At 46.9% G+C, this 23,833-nt stretch overlaps 1 protein-coding gene across 1 annotated transcript in view; it reads right to left on the bottom strand.

Moving 5' to 3' along the window:
• Positions 1 to 21,595, bottom strand: part of PANX1 (pannexin 1) — a 46,662-nt gene extending 25,067 nt beyond the window's left edge. Inside the window, exon 1 of the mRNA XM_019450100.2 lies at positions 21,161 to 21,595. Coding sequence (XP_019305645.2) covers positions 21,161 to 21,341 — 181 coding nt within the window. The 5' untranslated portion in view covers positions 21,342 to 21,595. The remainder of the gene's footprint in view (positions 1 to 21,160) is intronic.
• Positions 21,596 to 23,833: the final 2,238 nt, after the last annotated feature.

The raw sequence follows: 23,833 nt of genomic DNA, 5'->3' as shown, positions 1-23,833 counted from the left end.
TACTTCCCATCACAGAATCACTTACTAAAGGAAAATGGGTCATTTATTAAATACTACAATTAAATAGGAATTATTAGATGCTCTTGTTCAATCCAATGAAAGAACCTACAGACTAGTTGTCATCTGGTCCTATTTGTCAGATGAAGAAATAAGGCTCAGAGTAACTTCCAAAGTCAGACGGCTAATACTTGGTGCAGATGCGACATGATCCCAAGTCCCTGCTCTTCCCCCAGGGTGATGACACCCTGGGAATGAGTGACCAGGGAGGAGAGAAGGTGGAGGCAGGGCATGGAGGCAGGGTGGAGTGCAGAAGGGTAGGTGCTGTGCAATGCCAGGCCAGCCAATGACACGAGAAGAAGCAGGAAAGGGCGAGCCTCAGCTCCCCAGCAGTCTGGTCCTGAGCTCCGGGCCCAAGCTGATAAGAAAGTGTCATCAAAACCCACAGTGCCAGGCATCTGGCTGGCTCAGTCGGTGGCACATATGAGTCTTTATCTCTGCGTGGAGTTTACTCAGTAGGGACGGAGGCTGGACCCATGGAAGGGAAGGGCCAGATCAAATAAACTGTGTCATCAAACCATCCCAGCAGGAATACGACATGTAAGAGCCAGGAATAAGTTCCTTAGCAGTCCCAGACCTGCCACACCTCCACGAAAGGAAATGCAGCCTGGATTTCTGCACTGTAAGAGGGCAGCAGGGAGACACACAATTTCAAAACTGTGTGAACACGAGAAATGGATGCTGTCCAAACAGGGAGGTCAGGGGCATGAAGTCAGCTTAAGAAAAAACGTCCGATGAACAGACACTTAAGGCCAAGGGGCAATTTAACAGACACTTTTAAGTATAAAGAGCTTAGAAGAAAATTACCATCCAGCCAGTCGTCCCTGACACAGAGGACAACCTATGTGGAAAGAAATATGGAAGTCCAACTGGATAGGGGGAAGGCATTTTAGCCTGAAGGGAAAAGTTAGGTAAATCTTTAGGGTCGGGGGGAAAGGTTCTGGAATCTTTATTCCTGAATATTGCTTTTATAAAGATCTCACGATATCGAAGAGCCGTTGGGTTTTCTCTTTTACTAACAAGTCACTTAACCTCTGAGAACCTGATTTTTCTCATTGGCAAAGCCTCACAGAAATGCTTGCCACAGTGCCAGCATACCGTCAGAACTCAATAAGCAGCAGCTGTCAGTTTTATGTCTATGCATCAGACTCCACGGTAAGCAATGGGGATACGGGGCTCCTCAGTCACATCCTGTATTATTTTCTTCAGTGCACTTATAATTATTTGAATTTCACCTTTATTAACTGGTTTACACATCTGTCGTATCTCCCACAACTCTTGAACATGAAACTCTTGAACTCTTGAACATGAACGTGAAAGCCTGCCTTGGATAACTGGGATCTTAGATTTAATGGGGCCACAGCCTGAGACCAGACAGCTTTGTTAAGTCCTTTTGCATCATTTCCCCCTCAATGATGGCTTGTAAAAGCTAGCTTTTGGAGTTCTGGCAACAAAGGAGCTCTATTGTGTAGGATAAGGCTTTGAGTGTCTAAATCTGGTAATGAATCAAAGTTAGTGACTCCAATAAAATGAAAACAACTCACAACAACTGTTACCATTATTCAGATAACCGGTCACAAGACTCATTTGCAAATACAAAGACACTCATTCCAAGACATCGTGGATTACACAGCAAACACTTTTCTCCAGAAGCCTCAAAAAAGAAAAGAGACATCCAAGTTCATCAGAGCTAGGTATTTAATGGCACAGGGCCTTTGTGCCAGCAGCATATCAGAGACAGCCAAGGTGCCAAGGACACCTACCCTCCCCAGGAGCTCTGTTCTTCCTGTGTCTATCACAGGGCAACACAGCACAGATGTTCTCCCAAAGGTACTCAGAACTCAGTGGTGCTAAGCTCAACCCAACAGAGATTCACTGGGCGTCTACTGTGCACATGGTGTATGGGGCACACAAGGGACTCAAAGATAAAGACGACATGGTCCCTGTCCTCGAAGAGCTTACAGTCCAGTAGAGGAGGCCAAGAACAGAGCCACCAGTGATAACAGACAAGACAAAGTGCATCAGGGTGATGGCTGAGCCCTGGCAGGTGTTCCTGTTTGAAGGGAGGAGGACCCAGCTGGGGAACCAGCCCAAGCAGACACCTGGAGCCTTTAGAGTTTGCGGCGCATTATGAAGGGGAGCAGACCACTGCACCAGGGACACAGGGTCCATCTGGGGATCACGTAAAGGACAACCCTGCAGACTCGATCCTGTAGTGCTGGCAGGGAGGGCTTGGTGGGGGGAGGGGTTTCAATGTCCTTGGGGCCGTCAGCCCCACAGTTGCAGCCCTGGTGACCTGCAGGGCTGGGGTGGGGCTGGTCATGGCTGCAGCAGAGCAAGTGGCCTCCCCAGCAAGAGTGCAAGCGGTGGGGAGGGCGATCCCACAGCGGCGGGACCCAAGCCCCAGCATAAGTGAGCAGCTTCTGTGCTGGGGCACGAGCTAGCCTGCTCTGTCTGCACTACTCCCCGCTCACAAGACTGGGGGAGGGCAGAGTACACAGGCTTCAGGACGGAGCTGCTTACCAGGCCCGCTCCGCATGCCCCCGGGCTGGTGATCTGACCTCTGCCCGCCTCAGTTCCTCATCTGTCGGCTCGGCAGCCAGTCTTTCCAGAGTGCCTGCCCTGTCCTAGACCCTGGTCTGGTGCTCGCTGTGCTAGTCCCTTTCACTGTCACCACCCCATGAGACAGGCTCTACTCTTACCCAATTTACTGATGAGGAAACTGTGGGACAGAGAAATTATGCAACTTGCCTCAGGTCTCACAGTGGGTATGTCGCCTGCCGGGATTGGAGGCTCCAAAACTCGCATCTTAATGGCTATCCCACAGTCTCTCAAAAGTGAAAAACAAATGGAACTGTCTGGAAGGACTGCTGCCAGGAAAACACGGTGCTGAAAGGACCTGACACACAGGTGGAGTCAGTATATGCTGGGTTCAGGTGAGAGACAACTGTTACTCAAAATATACAACAAACTCTTAAAACTCAACATAAGAAAACAAACAACTCAATTAAAAATGGCCAAAGACCTTAGCAAACACCTCACTAAAGAAGACAAGCAGATGGGAAACGAGTACATGAAGAGAGTCTCATGTGTCATCAGAGAAATGCAGATGAAAACAAGGTACCAGTACGTGCCTATTAGAATGGCCAAAATCTGGAACACTGACAACACTTGGGGCAATAGGAACACTCATTCGTTGTGACTGGGAATGCGATATAGTAGAGCCACTTTGGAAGACGTTCGGGCAGGTTCTTAAGAAACTAAACATGCTTTTACCACATGATCCAGTAATCCTGCTCCTTAGTATTTGCCCAAAGGACTTGAAAACTCATGTCTACACAAAAACCTGCACATGGAGGTTTACAGCAGCTTTACTCATAATTGCCAAAATTTGGAAGCAACCATGACGTCCTTCAGATAAACCGTGGTCCCTCAAGACAATGGGATACTCAACACTAAAGAGAAATGAGCTGGGGAGCCTGGGTGGCTCAGTTGAGTGTCGGACTTTGCCTCAGGTCATGATCTCGTGATTTGTGAGTTCGAGCCCCGTGTCGGGCTCTGTGCTGACAGCTTGGAGCCTGGAGCCTGCTTCTGATTCTGTGTCTCCCTCTCTCTCTACCCCTTGCCTGCTCACACTCTGTCTCTGTCTCTCTCTCAAAACTAAATAAACATTTAAAAAAAAAATTTAAAGAGAAATGAGCCAGTAAGCTACAAAAAGTCATGGAGAAACGTTAAGTGTGTATGACTAAGTGAAAGAAGCCAATCTGAAAAGGCTACATACCGTACGGTTCCAACTCTATGACACTGTGGAAAAGACCAAACTCTAAAGACTGTAAAAAGATCAGTGGTTGCCAGGGGTGTGGGGGTAGGGGTCGAATAAGCAGAGCACAGAGGATTTTTAGGGCAGTGAAAATATTCTGTATGATACCATAATGATGGATACAGGTCATTTTCATGGTTTCAGCCCACAGAATGTACGACTCTTGCGGGGGATGTTGATAATGGGGAAGGCCATGCCTGTGTAGGGGCAGGGAGTATTTAGCAAATCTCTGTACCTCCCCTCAGTTTTGCTCTGAACTTAACAATGCTCTAGAAAAGTAGAGCCTTCATAAAATGTGTGTGTGTGTGTGTGTGTGTGTGTGTGTGTGTGTGTATACATGCACCTCAGTAGCTGTTAATACTGGTCCTAAAGACAGCAGAGGAAGGCAGGCATTGGGAGCAACTGTCCAGGCGCAGAGGGAAATGGCATTTCCCTGCAGGACCCCAGCCCCTTCAGCTGCCCCCCTCCAGGGCCCTTCCAGAGCTGCAGCTTCTCACAGGCCCACAACAGGGTCGCCTGCTCGGCCTGGTGTTGAGCGCCAACCGCCAGCCCCACCCAGGACATCAGGCTTCCACACCAGGCCCGGCCCACTCCTTCCTCACCGTCCAGTGCCAGGCCAGGCTGCGGAAGTGACCACGAAACCCCAGAGCAGAGCTGCCCAATGGGACTGGCTTTGGTCCTTCCCAGGTCAGCTCCAACACCCCAGGAGGGGCAGGAGAGCTCCCATGTGCTCACGGAGTTCCCCATGATGGCTCCTGGGAAACTGTGATAAGGTATCCGCCCCATACAGAATATTGTGGCGGAGTCCAAGACACCTGTAACAGTCCCCATCCTCAAAGTGCACAGAGATCGTCAGCCCGAACTGCACTGCAGGAGCCCCTAATTAGTCTCTCCACAACTGCAATCCATTCTTGCAGCGTACCCGGGTGAGGTTTTAAAACGTGGCTGTGATTATGTCCCGTTTAGCTAAGAGCCCTCTGACTGCGCTGGATAAGCTAAAATCCGAATGCCACAGGCGCTCCTTGATGGGGCCCCTGCCCACCCCTCCCAGGTCTTGCTCCCGGCCTCTTCCCCCTGTTCAACAGGCCCCAGTAACACTGACTCTCTTCTGCTTCTCTCAAGAAACCATGTCTGCTCTCCCCTAAGAGGCTCCACAGAGGCTGATGGACTGCTCCTCCTAAAGCCATCTCCAGTGTCCCGGATGGGGTGAGGCTCCCCACCAGGGCCCTTGCTCCAAAATACTGCTCACAGCAATTCCCGGGGCGCTGTCTCCCCTGCCAGGCTGCAAGCTCCCGGCCTTCTTCACTGCTAGGTCCTAGTGCACAGTGCGGTGCTCAGTGAAGGGCCAAATGAATAAGAACATGAACAAATGGAGATGAGGGGTGGAAAAGAACAGTAAGGCACAGCGGGAACCACAGGCCAGAATCAGAAGGGGACTGGTGTGCATCCAGTAACTAATTTTAGCCCAATGTCCTCACGTTACAAGGGTTGAAACAGATTCTAAGGCGAGATGCCTTTTGGGCCCACATGCCCCACACAGCTGTTCCTCAGTGGGAAGCAGTAAGTGTCACAAGAGTGTTCCTTCTGTTCTTTACAGCACATCCTTTTTTCTTTTTTCATGTTTGTTTATTTTTGAGAGAGAGAGACAGAGTGCGAGTGAGGGGTAGAGAGACTGAGACACAGAATCTGAAGCAGGCTCCAGGCTCTGAGCCGTCAGCACAGAGCCCAATGCAGGGCTCGAACCCACAAATCATGAGATCGTGACCTGAGCTGAAGTCGGACACTTAACCGACTGAGCCGCCCAGACAGCCCCAGAGCATCCGTTTTCTGTCCCACTATTCACTTTGGTGTGTGCAGCAGAGAAAACTGAAAGCATAAAGGCTTAGAGAGTTTACAGAGACTTAGAAGGAATGAAGCCTTATTAGGAAGAAGATTTTCACAATCATCAGACTCTCCTTCCTGTAAGGGACACTGGCGAAGGGAAAGGAGGCAAGTTACTGTCACCCAGACTCATCCAGAGTTGAGCCTCCAGCCCCTGAGTGGTGCCTGAGTATGAGGGAGAGCTGGGAAGAAGCAAAGCCTCTCATCTCAGCTGTACTGGCTCAACACAATACTGCAAAGCACGCCCAGGTTGCAAAAGCTTAACATACACTAGCTTCAGCGTCAACCAGCACGTACTGAATACAAACCATGCTTCAGGCCTCTTTCCATCTATTCTCTCATTTGATAGATATCATTTTCTGTTTTGCAAACACAACCTGGTCAAAGAAGAGGGGAACCTCACCAAGAAAGGGTACAGAACGTCTCTCTCTGTGCTTTTTGAAATTTTAAGAACCCTTATGCATGATCATCAAATGTGCAGCAGATGTTAACACTTAAAAGAAAGAGCTTTGTTGTTTTTTGTTTTGTTTTGTTTTTTAAGAGAGTGTGAGAGAGAGGGCATGAGCAGGGGAGAGGGACAGAGTGGGAGAGACAGACTCTCAAGCAGGCTCCATGCCCAGTGTGGAGCCCAACACAGGCTTGATCTCATGACTCTGGGATCATGACCTAAGCCAAAATTAAGAGTCATATGCTCAACCAACTGAGCCACCCAGGAGATGCAAAAGACTTATTTATTTATTAACATTTATTTATTTTTGAGAGACAGAAAGAGACAGAGCATGAGCGGGGGAGGGGCAGAGAGAGAGAAGGAGACACAGAATCGGAAGCAGGCTCCAGGCTCTGAGCTGTCAGCACAGAGCCCGACGCGGGGCTCGAACCCACAAACCGTGAGATCATGACCTGAGCCGAAGTTGGAAGCTCAACTGACTGAGCCACCCAGGTGCCCCCAAAAGACTTTTTTAAAAGACATCCTTACAATGAAAGACCTAAATGTGAGACAGGAAACCATCAAAACCCTAGAGGAGAAAGCAGGCAACAACCTCTTTGACCTCAACTGCAGCAATTTCTTGCTGCGCACATCTCCAAAGTCATGAAAATTAAAAGCAAAAATGAACTATTGGGACCTCATCAAGATAAAAAGCTTCTGCACTGCAAAGGAAACAATCAACAAAACTAAAAGGCAACTGACGGAATGGGAAAAGGAATTTGCAAATGACATATCAGATAAAGGGTTAGTATCCACAGTCTATAAAGAACTTACCAAACTCAACACCCGAAAAACAAATAATCCAGTGAAGAAATGGGCAAAAGACATGAAGAGACACTTTTCCAAAGAAGACATCCAGATGGCCGACACACATGAAAAAATGCTCAATGTCATTCATCATCAGGGAAATACAAATCAAAACCACACTGAGATAACACTTCACACCTGTCAGAATGGCTAAAATTAACAACTCAGGAAACAACAGACCCTTGTGAGGATGTGGAGAAACGAGAACCCTCTTGCGCTGTTGGTGGGAATGCAAACTGGTGCAGCTGCTCTGGAAAACAGTGTGGAGGTTCCTCAAAAAATTAAAAATAGAACTACTCTATGACCCAGCAATAGCGCTGTTAGGAATTTATCCAAAGGATTCAGGAGTGCTGATTCATAGGGGCACATGTACCCCAATTCATAGCAGCACTTTCAACAATAGCCAAAGTATGGAAAGAGCCCAAATGTCCATCAACTGATGAATGGATAAAGAAGATGTGGTTTATATATACAATGGAATACTACTTGGCAATGAGAAAGAATGAAATCCTGCCATTTGCAGCACTGTGGGTGGAACTGGAGGGTATTATGCTAAGTGAAATAAGTCAGAGAAAGACAGATATTATATGTTTTCACCCATGTGGAACTTGAGAAACTTAACAGAAGACCATGGGGGAAGGGAAGGGGAAAAAATAGTTACAAACTGAGAGGGAGGGAGGCAAACCATAAGAGACTCTTGGATACTGAGAACAAACTGAGGGTTGATGGCGGGGGGGACGGGGAGAGGGGAAAATGGGTGATGGGCATTGAGGAGGCACCTGTTGGGAGGAGCACTGGGTGTTGCACGTAAGCAATGAATTGTGGTAATCTACCCCCAAAACCAAGAGCACACTGTACACACTGCATGTTAGCCAAATTGACATTATATTTAAAAAAATAAAAATTTTGGGCGCCTGGGTGGCTCAGTCAGTTAAGCGTTCGACTTCAGCTCAGGTCATGATCTCGCGGTCTGTGAGCTCGAGCCCCGCATCAGGATCTGTGCTGACAGCTCAGAGCCCGGAGCCTGTTTCAGATTCTGTGTCTCCCTCTCTCTCTGACCCTCCCCCGTTCATGCTGTGTCTCTCTCTGTCTCAAAAATAAATAAACGTTAAAAATAAAAAATTTAAAAAAAATTAAAAAAAATAAATAAAAATTAAAAAAAATAATAAATAAATAAAAATAAAATACAATACAATAAAACAAAATAAAATAAAATAAAAGACATCCTTACATTTCCTAGTAGGCATGTGCTAGTTTTGCTCATTGACTAAGATTAAGCAGGAAAACTTTCGCTTAAAAAAAAAAAATAGTCAAGATAGACTGGGGTTGGAGGAGATTTCATAAAGCAATGATAAAGAGCTGAGACCTGATGGTCTTTCTAGGATCAAATACCTGAGGCCAAAACGCAACAGTAAGTGGCTGGAAACAATGAGCAGCCCCTAGCACACCTCTAAGTGTCATAGCCAGACCCCAGAGCCACGTCTTGTGAAATCCCAGTGCAAATAGGGGACTACTAACTGAAACAGTGAGATGCCGTTTCCAAGAGAATGGCAAATATAAAACTCCGAAAATATTAAGTATCAGTAAAGAAGTGGGGAAGGGGGCTGCTCCCCTACATCCCTGATGTGTGTGAGTTAACACTTCTGAGAGCAACCGGAAGTAGCTTTTATATTTGGAATGTGCATACCTTGTGACCCTTGAACTTCCAACTCCACCCTCAAGTCTGACCCTGGAGCAATGGTTCTCAAAGTGTGGTCTGATACCTGAGAATCTTTCAAGAAGATTGTGCTGTTAAGCCTGCTTTCACAATCAGCTTTATTTGCCTTCTTACTCTCATTCTTTTATGAGTTTAGATAGTGAGTTTCCAGAGGCTACGGACATGGGATATTGCCACATAATGAATGAAAAGCAGATGTGAGAATGCAGTGGTCTTCCATTAAGCTAGACAATAAGGAGATCTGGCAAAAATGGAAAACGCTACGCTTCTTATAAGATTTTTGTTTTTGAAGTTTTTTAAATGAAAATATATATGTTTCACACATATGTGAAAAAATAACACATTTTAATGAAAATATATGACAATATGACATGTAATGGGCTTCTTATTATTTTAAGTTCATGTTTTCACAATTTGTTTTAATTTTTAACATGATAAATACTGACAGACACAATCCACAAACAAAAGTTCTTTGAAATCTTCAATAAGACTTAAGAGTGTGAAATGTCATGAGACCAAAAAGTTTGAGAACCACTAACCACTGATCTAGAGAAACACATTTTGCATGAGGAAGCACATCCAAGGATGTTCACTGAGCCACTGTGTATAGTAGGAAAATGCAGAATGAACTTCCATGTCCCTTAACAGAATAGTTGAATGAACTGGGGTATAGTCAGACTACAGAAAATGATGCCCCACCAAAAACAGTGAGGCAGATACATCTACGTGCACCAACGTGAAAATATCTCCAGGACACACTGCAGATAAGTGAGCAAATTGCACACTATTAATACGTGGCATAACATTTTCTTAAAGATTTAATAATAACGGCAGCGCCTGGGTGGCTCAGTCGGTTAAGCATCTGACTTCAGCTCAGGTCACGATCTCATGGTCCGTGAGTTCGAGTCCCCCATCAGACTCTGTGCTGACAGCTCAAAGCCTGGAGCCTGCTTCAGATTCTATGTCTCCCTCTCTCTTCTCTGCCCCTCCCTCACTCACTCTCTCTCAAAAAAACTTTAAAAATTTAATAATAACGAAATGCAAATAAAATCATGTTTTTTCCACGGGAACACAGAGCAGCACAAAACACTAACAGTACACAGTAATGGTAGTTAGTTACCTCTGGGGAGTGAGCAAGGGCAGGGCTTTAATTTTCTCTTACTGTCTGAACTTTAACATAGACACACACAAACACACATACTTACAGACGTGGCAAATTCGAATTTGGGAAATCTGGGAAACTCCCTCCACTATCCTATCAGCAGCAGGTGGTGAGACCTACTGGCACTGGGGCAGGGAGCATCTCAGGACAGCCTCATGCCCACAGCCTGTCTCATCAGCTGAAGCACTGAGGTCATGTACAGCTTATTCATACTTCCTCCTGGAATATTCACCACTTTCCAAACCAACTTGGAAATCGTAATTCTTCTCAAAGCCCATTCATAATCTGTTTCCCAAAGACAGAGGAATAGCAGTGATCAAAATATGGAAAGTAACCTTGATGACACCCCAAAATGTAGCAATAGACTGGTTCTTGCAACTATCAAAACAAAATGTCCAATAGTTGAGATAACCTGACAAGTTCCCAATAAGGACCAGCTGATAATGATCCTCTTCCTGTAATCCAATAACATTTTAAATATTTAATACGGTGTGAAGAATTTTTCTCCTAAAGATGCAACGATCTGCCCTAGGCAAGTCTGTTGCTTCAACTGCTGAGCTTTGCACTGGTTTCTTAGCTCATGATTCTAATATTCCATGATTGCAGTTACTTAATTGACACACGTATCTCCTTGCACCTAGAAACAAGCCAGTAGGAAAGCAATAACAGAAAGGTCTGGTGTTTTACAAGAATAGACCAGAGGGACGATACACATAGCCCGAAAACAGGCTCACTTACATAAGAGTTTGTAGTAAGAAAACCACCATAGATTGATGAGTAAAGAATAGGTTCCTCAATAAATGACATGGGGGAATAAAGGGGGGAATTAGCTATAGTCTTGACTTCCACCATCAAAAGAACAAAACAGACTGAAGGGGTAAAGGTTAATAAATAAGATCACTGAAGATAATGAAGAAAAAGGAGATGGTTATTTAAGTGCTGTAAGGAGGAGCTATATCAATCTCATCATTACAGAATTAAAGAAATTAAAAAAATGGGCAGTTTGACAACTTAAAACAACTGCTGCTCATCAAAATGAACCACAGCCACAATTCAAAGGTCACAGACAACTGAAAGGAAGATACCTGCAAAAAAAGAGAGCCAAAAAATATCTGAAACTATGTTACCCATAGAGTTCATAAAATCCATTGAGACCTCAACATCCTGGGGCACCTGCGTGGCTCCTTCAGTTAAATGTCTGACTCTTGATTTCAGCTCAGGTCATGATCTCACAGTTTGTGGGATTGAGCCCCGAGTCAGGCTCTGCACTGAGCCTGCTTGGGATCCTCTGTCTCCCTCTCTACACCTCCCTTGCTCCAGCATGCACATGTGCTCTCTCTCTCAAAATAAATAAACCTCAAAAAAATTAAAAAAAAAAAAAGAAGAAACCAACATCCCCTCTGAAAGATAAGCAAAAGACAAGAACGAGTCACAGAACTATACAAATGGTAAAAATACCTATGGAAAAATGTTCAACACAGTAATTGAATAAATGTGACCTAAAACAATGGTGTACTTGTATCCATCTACTAAACTGTCAGGGACCATCGCTACATGCTGCTGGCGGCGATGAGGAGGGTACTCTCCTCACTGCTGGTGGAAGCGGCAGGGACCATCCTTCCGGAGGGCAAGCTGCCATGCCAACCAGTCCTGAAACTGTCTGCACACACTTTGGCCTCATAATGAGACGTACACAATTTGTTGAAATACTGAAATCTTTATAGTGAAGAGGTTTGTGTTCAGGTGTATTCTGCACAATGCTATTTATATTAGCAAAAATGTTGTGCAAGGGTTAAATTTTGATATTCCTATTCAACATCCAGTTTGGTAGCCACCAAACATCAAGTTTAAGAATATGGTAAAATGGGGCACCTGGGTGGCTCAGGTGGTTAAGTATCTAGCTCTTAACTCCGGCTCAGGTCTTGATCTCACAGTTCATGGATTTGAGCCCCGTCTTGGGCTCTGTGCTGACAGTGCAGAGCCTGCTTGGGATTCTCTCTCTCCCTTTCTCTGCCCCTCCCATGCTTAAGTGTTCGGTCTCTCTCAAAATAAATAAACTTAAAAAAAAAAAAAAAGAATATGGCAAAATGGCTCTGAATTAGTGTTTGTTTTTTTTTTAAGTAGAAGCTGTCAGCTATGTATATATAAAAAGCCAAGGCATAAAATACACCAAGATGTAACAGTGGCTAACACTGGTGGTAGAATTACTACCAGTTTCTCTTCTGCACTTCCCGTATTTTCTACAGTAAGCCCTATCTTTACAATCAGACACACACACATATATAAAGGAGTACGAGCTTTAGAGAGGATGAATAAAAAATACAGAAGAATGAAAAGCCCTTTCCCAACACGCCCGTTGTATCCCACACAGAGCCAGGCTTGCCTCGGTAGCACATGGGTTCTCTGTAGGTCCCTCCTCCCCCACCCCTGGCCACCTATGTCCCCACGCTGCCCTCCTCACTCAGCCAGGGCCCAGTGGGCATGGGCCTCAAACTGCCTACCCTTCTCCACTCTGGACCAAACTCACTGCCTCAGTTAGGGGTTTGAGACAAAAGCAATCCAAGGGAGCAATCTGCAGCAGAAAGGTGGTGTTTGCATGGTTTTTAAAAAGGATGCTGCCGATCCAAACTTGGAATCTGCCAAAGGTCCAAGATGTATTTTCAGTTTTTGCTAGGGATGGGAGTTCCATCTATTTCGAAAGAATAGACTTCCCCACCTCAAGTTTCATTTTCTTTCCTTCCTTTTTCTTCTTGGGGTAGGAATGGGGAGACACAGAAAGGGAGGAGTAAATAATCAAATATGGATCTAATTTACTGGGACTCTTCAAGTCAGGGAACACTGTGCACTGAAACAGAAACAGAAAGAAGGCCTTCCCACCAAAAGCAGATGAGGGTTCCTTTTTCTCTGCATCCTCACCAACTTGTTATTTCATGTTTGTTTTTTTTATTTTTATTTTTATTTTTTTTATTTTAGCCATTCTGACCGGTGTGAGGTGCTCATTGTAGTTTTGATTTGCATTTCCCTGATGAGTGATGTTGGGCATCTTTTCATGTGTCTGTTGGATGTCTGTACATCTTTCTTTGGAAAAATGTTCATGCCTTCTGCCTATTTTTAATCAGACTGGTCTTTTTGTTTTGTTTTGGTGTTGAGTTTATGAGTTCTTTATGTATTTTTGGTAGTATAACCCCTTATTGGATATATCATTTGCAACCATCTTCTCCAACTCAGTAGGCTGCCTTTTGTTTTGTTGGTGGTTTCCTTGGCTGTGCAGAAGCTTTTTACTCTGATGTAATCCCAACAGTTGATTTTTGCTTTCATTTCCCTTGCCTTAGGAGGCCTGTCTAGAAAAATGTTGCTATGGCTGACGTCAAAAAAATCACTACTTATGTTCTCTTCAAGGTTTTTTATGGCTTCAGGTCTCACATTTAGGTCTTTAATCCAATTTGAGCTTATTTTTGTGTATGGTATTAGAAAGTGGGCTAGTTTCATTCTTTTGCATGTAGCTGTCCAGTTTTCCCAGCATCATTTATTGAAGACACTGTCTTTTTCCCACTGTAAAAATGATATAGCCACTGTGGAAAACACTAGGAGGTTCTTCAAAAAACCAAAAATAGAAATACCATATGATTCAATAATTCCACTACTGGGTATTTACCCAAAGAAAACAAAAACACTAATTTGAAAAGATAAAGGCACCTTATGTTTATCACAGCATGATTTATAATAGCTAAAATATGGAAGCAACCTAAGTATACATTAATAGATGAGTGTATAAAAATGTACATACATACACACACACACACAGAATATTATGCAGCCACAAAAAAGGATGAGATCTTGCCATTTATGACAATCCATAGATGGAACTAGAGGGTATTATGCCAAGTGAAATAAGTCGGACCGAGAAAGACAAATACCATATGATTTCACTCAGGTGCAGAATCTAATAAACAAAACAAATGAATAAGTGAAAACAAATACATGAAAAGCAGAACCATGCCTACAAATATGTAAAACAAACTGATGGTTGCCAGAGAGAAGGGGGCATGGGGGGACTGGCCAATTGGTGAAGGGGAGTGGGAGATAGGGGTACCACTTATGGAATGAGTAAGTCATGGGAAGAGAAGGCACAGCATATGCAATATAGTCAGCGATACTGTGATAGCACTGTATGGTGACAGATGGGAGTTACACTTGAGGTGAGCATAACGTAACACAGAGAGATGTTGAATCACTAGCTTGTACACCTGAAACTAATGTAACATTGTGTATCAACGATACTCAAAAAATAAATAAATAAATAAAAAGAATAAAACAGAACAAATGCTGCCTGGGCAAGTTCTAGTTGTTTTAAAAACCAATCTCATCATTACTAAATGTTTGCTTTTCATCTCTCAGTTCAATTCCTTGCTCTACTATTGTTATTCTAGTCAGTTCCAATGATAATATACAGAGTATTCAAATATTTTTATGACAATTTTTTAACACTAACTCTTCCAAGATACATAAAATTCCATTTTTACAGAGATTCAATCCTTCTGACATCCCTGCTCATTCTATTCCTTCACACACTCTGTTAAACGCCTGCTATGTATCAAGTTTTATGTTGGAGGCTATGGATGGAGCAGTCAACCAGAGAGGACAGGTGGTTCCTGCCCTCAGTGAACTTACAGTCTTAGGGGGAGACAGTATTTAACAAATACTTACACAAATTACCTAACTGTAACTTGTGGTTAAGTGCTAGGAAGGAAACTTATAGATGCTATGAGAACACATCAGGAAGCCCACTGACTATTATAATTTTACTCCTGAAACAGGCTATTTCTTTCTTAAAGCTGGAAGCACATCAAAATGCCTCTTCCAATCTTCTGATAGACTCACATTTAGAGGGAGGTAGTGGTGGAGGCTCTTGTTTGTTTTGTACTTGCAGTAAGAACACAGGAATGCACAACTATCCTGGAAAATGATTTCATCCTGGAAATTGATACTGGTTTCTTCTTTCAATGTAGAGAGGAGGGGCGTATTTACAAAGACTTATATACAAACAAACCTTGTATTTAATTAATAGAAGAAATTTCGGGGTGGCTGAGTGGCTCAGTCGGTTGAGCGTCTGACTTCGGCTCAGGTCATGATCTCGCGGTCTGTGAGTTCAAGCCCCGTGTCGGGCTCTGTGCTGACAGCTCAGAGCCTGGAGCCTGTTTCAGATTCTGTGTCTCCCTCTCTCCCCCCACCTCCCCACTCCCCACTCATGTTCTGTCTCTCTGTCAAAAACAAATAAACATAAAAAAAATTTAATAGAAGAAATTTGGAAAGAACCTAGATGTGCATCATTCAGAGAGTGCTCAGATGAATTATGATAAGGATATACTATGTTCTGTAAGAACATGGATGGAGGCAAAGACAAATACCCTATGATTTCATTCATATGTAGAAGTTAAGAAATAAAGAAAAAAAAGAGACAAATATACTTTTAAAAAAATGTTTATTTATTTATTTTGAGAGAGAGTGCTTGCACAAGCAGGGGAGGGTTAGAGAGAAGAGAATCCCAACCAGGCTCCATGCTGTCAGCACGGAGTAGGATACAGGACTTGATCCCATAAACCACGAGATCATGACCTGAGCTGAAATCAAGAGCCAGATGCTTAACCAACTGAGCCACCTGGGTACCCCAAAGTACACTCTTAAATACAGACAACAAACTGATGGTTTCAAGAGGGGGAAATGGGTGAAACAGGTAAAGAGGAAAAGGGGACACTTGTCGTGATGAGCACTGAGTAACATATGGAAGAGGTGAGTAATTACAGTGTATACGTGAGACGAATATTAACACTGTAAGTTAACTACACTTGAGTTAAAGACTAATAGTAAGGCAATGCCTATGTACTAACATGGAATGCTCTCCAAAACATACTATGTGGGGAAAAGCAAACCACTACACATGACTCAATTTGTTTTCAAAAGAATGCATACACCTGTTGTACTAATGAGAGAAAGCGCTTTATGGCTGTACCAGGTGTCCGTGGCGATTACCTCCGGCACATGATGGAGGAGGTTTACGCATTATTTACCGTGACAATGTATTTAGGTACTATTCGTACAATAAAAATACAACAGTTAAGACAAAATTCACCCTGAAAAATTTGTACTCGTTGGCAGCCTCCCCACTGCTTACTGGAAGCAGTGCCCTGTAGAAACAGCCACAGAGTGGAGCCAGCCCGGAGAGACCAAACCCCTTTGTCCAGAACCGTGGGTGTTCACTGGGAGGGCAGCAGGGAGGGAAGGGCAGACAAAACACCCCTTCCCAAGGGCCTGCTGGCTGTCCCCGCGGCTCATGTGCTCCAGCCAGCCGGGCTCAGGGCAAGCAGCATATCCTGGCAGCAGACGGGAGCTCTCCTCTCCCAGGGCTGCCTAACGTGCCAGATTACAGCACCAGAGAATCAGAGTGGTCCCTGAGGAGGAGTATCTCAGCATCACGCCCTGAACAGCCCTAAGCCAAGGGCACCGCAGACCCTGTCAAAAGACTCCCAAGAACATAATCCCATTCACGTTGAAAGGTAGCACTTTTCTTCAATAGTTTGGATACATACTCAGAATCTGAGCTTAAAGGCCATGTAGTCTACTTACGTTTGTATTCTACACAGAGTTGTCACCCACATGTTTCCTAAACTCTCTCTGAAAACAGGTGTGTTAGGCACTGAGGAGGGCACTTGTTGGGATGAGCACTGGGTGTTGTATGTGAGCAAAGAATCATGGGAATCTACCCCCAAAACCAAGAGCACACCGTATACTCTGTATGTTAGCCAACTTGACAATACATTATATTAAGAAAATGAAAAAAAAAAAAAAGAATGAGGGGCCTTCTGTGGCCCAGAACTTTGTCTCCCTGCAGCTTTCACACTGGTGACGTGTGTGTTCTCTGAGCCACAGGGAATGACATTCATCCGCCCTACACAGTAGAGGTAGAGCCCTTCAACATTACAAACACAGCTCCCTCCCTGCCCCAGAACACTGCAGAAGGGAACTGGAGGCACCTGGAATATAACCTAGACTTCTAAGTCAAGTGAGGCAACTTGGCTCTGTCTCTTGATAACCCACATCCGTCAATGCTATTATCCGGGGCAGACGTCAGGAAGGAAACCATGACAAGGCATGACTTGGATTTTTAAAAGACCTGGGAATCCCGGCGACTGGGAATCTCCCTCTCCATACTAGGGACCCCACGCTTCTAGCTGGTGAATTCCAGGCACCGGGTAGGACCTGCCAACTGCAACCTCTGGCCTGACCTTGGTATGTGAACCTGGCTTCCCTTCTTCCATCCTTCCCCTTTCCCAGAATGCCCCTGCTCCCCCTCAGCCCAGCTGCAGTCCAAGAGAGGACCCCAGAGCATCCTGAACGTGCTCCAGCATTTCCTTCACCACATTTTGACTGAGCGCCTGTGGCGTACAAGACATAACGCCAGACTCGGAGAGAGAAAAAGTGAGGGCTGGTCAAACAGAGCGTCCGTTCTGCCTTGACGGGCTCCCACCACGTGATCGTCCCAGTCCGGTCACAATTACATTTAGACCGTCTTCTGCTGCGCGCCAGGTGATGTAAAATTGAGTGGTTGTTCTTCTCCATGCCCAACTTACCCTCTGGGGAGCAGGGCCTGGAGTGTTTCAGGAGAGCGGAGTAGAAGCATCGGGCCCAACCAGACCAGGAGTTATCTAATTCTTACATCAGTTCAACAGTCAGTGGCTCACTATCCAAAAGCCTTCAAAATGCTCCCAACCACAACTCAGGGGTTAAGAAGTCCCCTAGCAACTCCTTCCAGAATGTTTCTGCTTGTACTTCTCTCCATCACGGGGCAGTCAGGATCAGTAAGCAGTCCCAGCCTCAGGCCGCTACAGGCGCTACCAGAGTTCCCTTTACCTTGACCATGGGCACCAGCCCCTCTCTGCTCGGCTGCACCTCATCGCTTCTATGATGACCCACACCTTGTGGGCAAATAGCAAGGTGGAGTCCCTTGTTGCTCCCCACCCCTGCAGCAATCCTCATCCCTGCAAGCAGCCCCTCATCAGGGCCCATGGGAAGTGAAGGGGCCAAAATCTCTGTGGAGGGGACTCTGTCTGCAGCCCTTGTGCCGGCACCCAGCAGGGCCTAAATAAAGGTCGTTCACTGCCCCACCGGCGGGTCCCTGTGGCCTGGGCAGGGTCTGTCCCTTTTTTTCTGAGAGGAGCCCGGTGGGCTGAACTAGTGAGAAAATGGGCCAAAGACTAAGGAGAAGCCTTTAATACAAAGCCTAATATGGTTTATCACGAGGACATTCTCCAGTCCTCAACACTCTGCTTCCATATGCATACACTTTTTTAATTCTAAAAAGTCTGTGCAAATTTTCAGATTTATTAGAATCTTTTCTTTAAAGTAAAAATGTTTTCTTAAAGTAAAAATTGTCACCCAGTTACAATCTGCATCCTGTTTTGTAGAAATCAGTTAATGGAAAATTTAGTTTTCAGAAATTAGAAAATAAAATTTATTTTATGCTTAAGAGGATTTTGGGGGGGCACCTGGGTGGCTCAGTCGGTTAAGTGTCCGACTTCGGCTCAGGTCATGATCTTGGGGTTTGTGGGTTCGAGCCCCGTGTCAGGCTCTGTGCTGTTAGCTCAGAGCCTGGGGCCTGCTTTGGATTCTGTGTCTCTCTCTCTCTCTCTCTGCCCCTCCCCCACTCACGCTCTGTCTCTGTCTCTCAAAAATAAATAAAATGTTAAAAAAAAAAAAGAGGATTAAAAAAAATTTTTTTAAGTTTATTTATTCATTCTTTGAGAGAATGGGTGGCTTAGTCACTTGAGCATCTGACTCGGTTTTGGCTCAGGTCATGACTTCATGGTTTGTGGGACAGAGCAGAGCCTGCTTGGGATTCTCTCTCTCCGTCTCCCTCTGCCCCTCCCCTGCCCATGCGCTCGCTTTCTCTCAACAGTAAAAAATAAATAAACATGTTAAATTACTACTCTCTTTCTTTGTTATTGTTCTCCTTAATTGCTCTGCTTGTTTTTGCTTTTACACAAAAGCCGACATTACCCAAAAATCAATGCTGCCTGACATGACCCCGCTATACCAACTCCATGCATTAATTTATGTTACCTCTCTTCTCCTATCTAATGTCTTTCTTTCTGGCTTCATCTATGAGTACTGACAGGTCTTCCCTAGTCCTGCTGGCTTCATCCCACATGCCTGTCCTCTCCCTGGAAGTCCTGAAGCCCTTGAGAAGAATGGGGGTCTCTCCACAGCTTCACCCCAGTCCCTGCCAGCCTTCACCTGCTTGGTGCTCGGAGCGCGATACTGTCCTGTCACTGAGTCACACGCTGCTGAATGGCACCTGTCAGCATGTCTGTTCTAGCGCCCAGGCGGACGGTAAACTCTTGTTCTAGTGCCCAGGCGGACGGGAAGAAGACCATGCCTCAAAGTCCTTTCATGTCCCACTCAGCACACAGCAGTGCTGTGCACATAGCATAGGTCAGGCTCCTGCTGGGTAAGCCCACTTCCAATGCCAACCAAATGCCTCTCAGGCAGCCCATTGACTTGGATGTGTCGAGAGTGCTTCCAGTGCAGCTGCCTTCAGAATCCCTCTAATATGCAGGGTAGACATTAAGTTTGATCACAGAGAGTAACCAACTCCTCCCTCCTGGCATCAGATAGATGCCCAAGACTGTTGCTTCTCCATGACAGGGACCATGCATCCTTTACTCCTGGGTCCTTGGTCCAGCCCACAGCTGGTACTCAAGGAACACCTGCTGAAGGGAGAGATTATCTCCAGGACCCAAGCTACTTGCTGGTTTTCCTTTCTATTGGAACTCCCCAACTCCTGGCCATTTGGAAGGTGGAAGGATACCCCATGACTATGCCTGCCCAAAGACAAGGTGAACACTTATTTTCCACAATGAATTTGGCAATTTCCTGCCAAGTTTAACGACTTAGTGCTGTAGATCACAAAGTCAAGCTCACCACAACCCTTTCCTAATCAACCACCATTTCCAATCACTCGGGCCTGCAGCCTTTACAACAACTCTGGTCAGTCTCTTCCCTTCATGGCCCATTAAAAACTAGGTACCCAAGTGCCGCTTACTGCTCCTTGATCTCTTTTAAGTCACCCTTCCCATCCTTTCCCTTCAAGTCCTGGCCCCCACCCAAGCGCAAGACCTCAAACAATGCCCCAGCTTCTGGCATCCGGCCTCCCTAGCTCCAACTCCCTTCACAGACCCTACATGTTACCATCAGGCTTATTAAGGACTGTTTTCAACGGGTCCATCCTCTGCTCAAACAGTAACTTTGCACTTTTGAAACCATCAAGTCTGTACTCTTCTGTTCTAACTGACCTGAACCCATATTCATGCTCATATCCCAAGAACTGTGACTAACCTTCCTGCCTCTCTCCTTCCAGGAACATGCAACATTCTCTGCGATCTCATAATCTTGGCAAAGGTCTCACCTCTGCTTATTCAATTCCCACCCATGCCCCAGAGCTCAGGACCACCACAATTTCTCACATAAGCTTTCCCCAAGGCCCAGTCCCACGGGTCTCTCTTCTCCCTCACTGAACAGTCTCTAGCTGTCATACACTGACTTCCTGTTGACTCATAAGCATCTTTTTTGATGGTGTTAAGTCAGAACATCTGAGGAAGACCAGACTCTTATTGGCCATGTAATCCTGCCCAAACCATGAAGAATTCTGGTATCCTTCTGACATCTGCCAAGTGCAGTTCTCTCCCATGATTCACAACAACCCTGTAAAGCCAAAGTCTCTGTAAGAATCAACTAAATGTCAGGTAATGAAGAGCGCACACACTTTTCATGGAGTACTTATCCTCTATCCAGCCACTCAGGAACTTCTCTGCTACAAAATTTTAGGTAACTGCACAAATGTAGGGGTACGGGAAGGAGACAGGAGGCCGTTCGACAAATCTGATGGCAAGGGCACCGGTCCTAAGTGTGGGACATGAACACTCAGCCGCTGTCGGGATCAGTGGGGAGCAGAGAGAAGAACTGAGCAGTAGGGATGCAAGCAGGATCCACAGGGGTATAAATGAACCACGTGGATAAAGAATGAAACTGGGGCTACCTTTCTTCCCAACGTTCAATCCATCGCAGCCTCCAGGACTGCCAGGGGCGCGCAGTAAAATCACTTTCCGCCAGACCCCGGCACCTCGGAGAGCGCCGGCCAGGCCGACCCGCCCCTCCCCGCCCCTCTGGCCTTACCGATCGAGATTTCCTGCGCGAAGGCCAGCGAAATGAGCAGCAGGGGCAGCCCCACCGCGATGCACGTGACCATTTTATCCACTGCCAGCTCCAGCCGCAGCCCCTTGAACTTGGGCTCCGAGGGCTCCTTCAGCAAGAAGTCCGAGAACACGTACTCGGTGGCCAGGTGGGCGATAGCCATGGCTGAGGCGCGCGGGTTCGGCCCCACTGGCGCAGGAGTGCAGGCGCCGGTACCGCCGACGTCTGGAGGGTTCGGAGGACTGCGCGGCGCCTTCACCGTCACCTGCCGCGCCCCCGGCTTTCGCTTTCCCTTTGCCGGCTCCCCGGTTGCTCATACAACCCACCAGCCTTTGTGTCTGCAGGCGCCCGGCTCCCAGCGAGCCACAGCGCCGCCGCCGCAGCTCGCGCCGTGCGCCCGGGCGCAGGAGCTCTCGCGCTCGCTCGGGCGCAGGCCCGCCCCCGAGCGCTCGGCCCGCGCAGGCCCCCGGGATGCGCGCGCCGCCTGGGCTCCGCGCCGCCCCGCCTCCGCAGGCGCGAGAACCTCTCTCCTCCTTCCCGCGACCCCTCCGCCCCGCTCCGGAGGCAGAAGCCGCTCCGGGCCGGCTAGCGCGCTCGCTCGCTCGCTCGCTGCGCCGCGCTCTTCCGGAACTACCGGGGAGCCAGAGATGCCGGGGGCGTGGAGTTGCCGGAAACCGCGGTGACGCGGGCAGCCTGCGCGGGTCCCCGGGACGCACCTCTGCCGAGGGGTCTTCCCCCGGGGCGGGACCTCGGGAAATGCTCGGCCCCTCTCGGCCTCGTCCTTCCCCTCTTCCCGGACCGGGAGTTTTGAAATCATTTCTGAAAGCGACCCCTCACCCTGGAGACAGGATGGTCCCCCTTGACGCCCCACTCGCAACACTCCTACACGGTGGAATCGGGTTAAAAGGAGCCGCAAAGGCTTCAAAGAGCAACGGCTTCCATAAGAGGTGTAGAGAAGAGGGGACTCTGGACCCTTCCAGGGGCTGGGCGCGAGGGGAGGCGCGAGGTCCGTCGTGAGCCGGAGCCTCCCGCTTCCCTTATTGCTGCCCGGTCCGCGCTTTGCCTCCAGCCTTCCCAGTCACAGCCTCGGGATGGGAGCCAGCTTCGGGTTGTCCGCAAATGAACGGGTGTGGGGCTGGGGACGGCTGCTCCCGAACCGCTTACGGGAAGTCAGCAGGAGCAGAGGTAGACACGAGGAGATGCTCTAGCGGGCAACATTAGGAGCTGACAGGACCTTTAAGCGAGAGGGCTCCTCGGGCTGGGCTGGGCTAGCCTGGGCTGCCTTCTCTGCCCTTTGTTCCTGGGCAGGTCCGTGCAGGCCTCCTCCGTGTGCCCTCAGGTCCCTCCAGCAGATCTCCACCCTGGCCTGTCCTCTGAGCGCTCATCCAACAGTTTGCGCAACTCTGCCCTTGGATGGCTCACAGGACCTCAGACTCCTCACGGCCAGGACTGCAGCCCACCCCCCTTCCTCTCAACCGGAACTCCCGTCTTCCCCATCTGGCGGAATGCCCCACCATCCACCCCTACCACCGAGCCAGAAACCTCGAGCACCACCTCTCACGTTTCCATTTCTCCAGCTGCCATTACCAATTTCCGAATTCACTGGGCGCTTCTCTCCTAAATATAGAAAATCTGATGGTTTTTCTGCACCTGCATTTCCAACACTGGAATCCAGGCCACCACCCTATCTCGTTACCACATACAGGAGTATATCCCCTAGGTGTGGGAGCCACTTTGCTCCCACAGCTGCCAGAGGGTTTTAAAAGACCCAATCTGATCACGTCCCCTCCACCCCCCGCGCTTAAAGTGTACAATGGGTTTAGGATAAAATCCCTGTTTCTTAGCGTGGCCATTGCCTGCCTCCCCAAACTTCACACTTTCCCCTAAAGTCTTCCAAGTTGGCCAAGCCCTTGGCCTCCTCCAAGCCTTTCCCTGCCTCAGACACCGCCATTGTAGCCTCTTTGCTTGGCCTTACGCACCCTCCTCACCTCAGCTGGATGTCATTGCCTTAGGAAAGTCTTCCCTGAGTAAATTAAACTGAATTAGGCCCTTTGTTGTATATTCTTGTTATGCTGGCACTACTGGTAGCTAGCTGTGGGCCTTGGAAAGTCAGCACATCCTCCTGTGCCTCCGTTTTCTCATCTGTAAAGTGTTACGCCTCTTTGGATTGTGCTAAGAATCAAATGCGTTAACACACGTAAAGTGCCAAGAACAGTGCCTGGCGATTGATGGATGCTATGGGAATATTCTGTTATTTGTGCCCTCTATTTTTCCTTCTTTGTTTTAAATGTTTTATTTATTTTTGAGAGAAAGAGCGAGCACGAGCAAGGGAGGGGCAGAGAGAGAGAGAGGGAGACACAGAATCCAAAGCAGGCTCCAGGCTCCAAGCAATCAGCACACAGCCCAAGGCAGAGCTCAAACTCACGAACCATGAGATCATGACCTGAGCCGAAGTCGGACGCTTAACCGACTGAGCTACTGAGGCACCCCTATTTTTCCTTTCTAATGATAATCACAATTACAATTTAACAGTATTCGTTTAACCATTTATCAATTTACTGTTTAAGGTGTCACACGAGTGTGTGTAACACTGCTTTTCAATAAAAAAATAGACTTTAATTTGTAGAATAGTGTTAGATTTACAGAAAAATTGAA

The sequence above is a fragment of the Panthera pardus genome, unplaced genomic scaffold (assembly GCF_024362965.1).
Source record: "Panthera pardus isolate Hobbes unplaced genomic scaffold, ASM2436296v1 HiC_scaffold_12, whole genome shotgun sequence".
Classification (NCBI taxonomy): Eukaryota; Metazoa; Chordata; class Mammalia; order Carnivora; family Felidae; genus Panthera; species Panthera pardus.
Note: the sequence above shows the minus strand (reverse complement) of the source record. Positions and strands in the feature narration are given on the sequence as shown.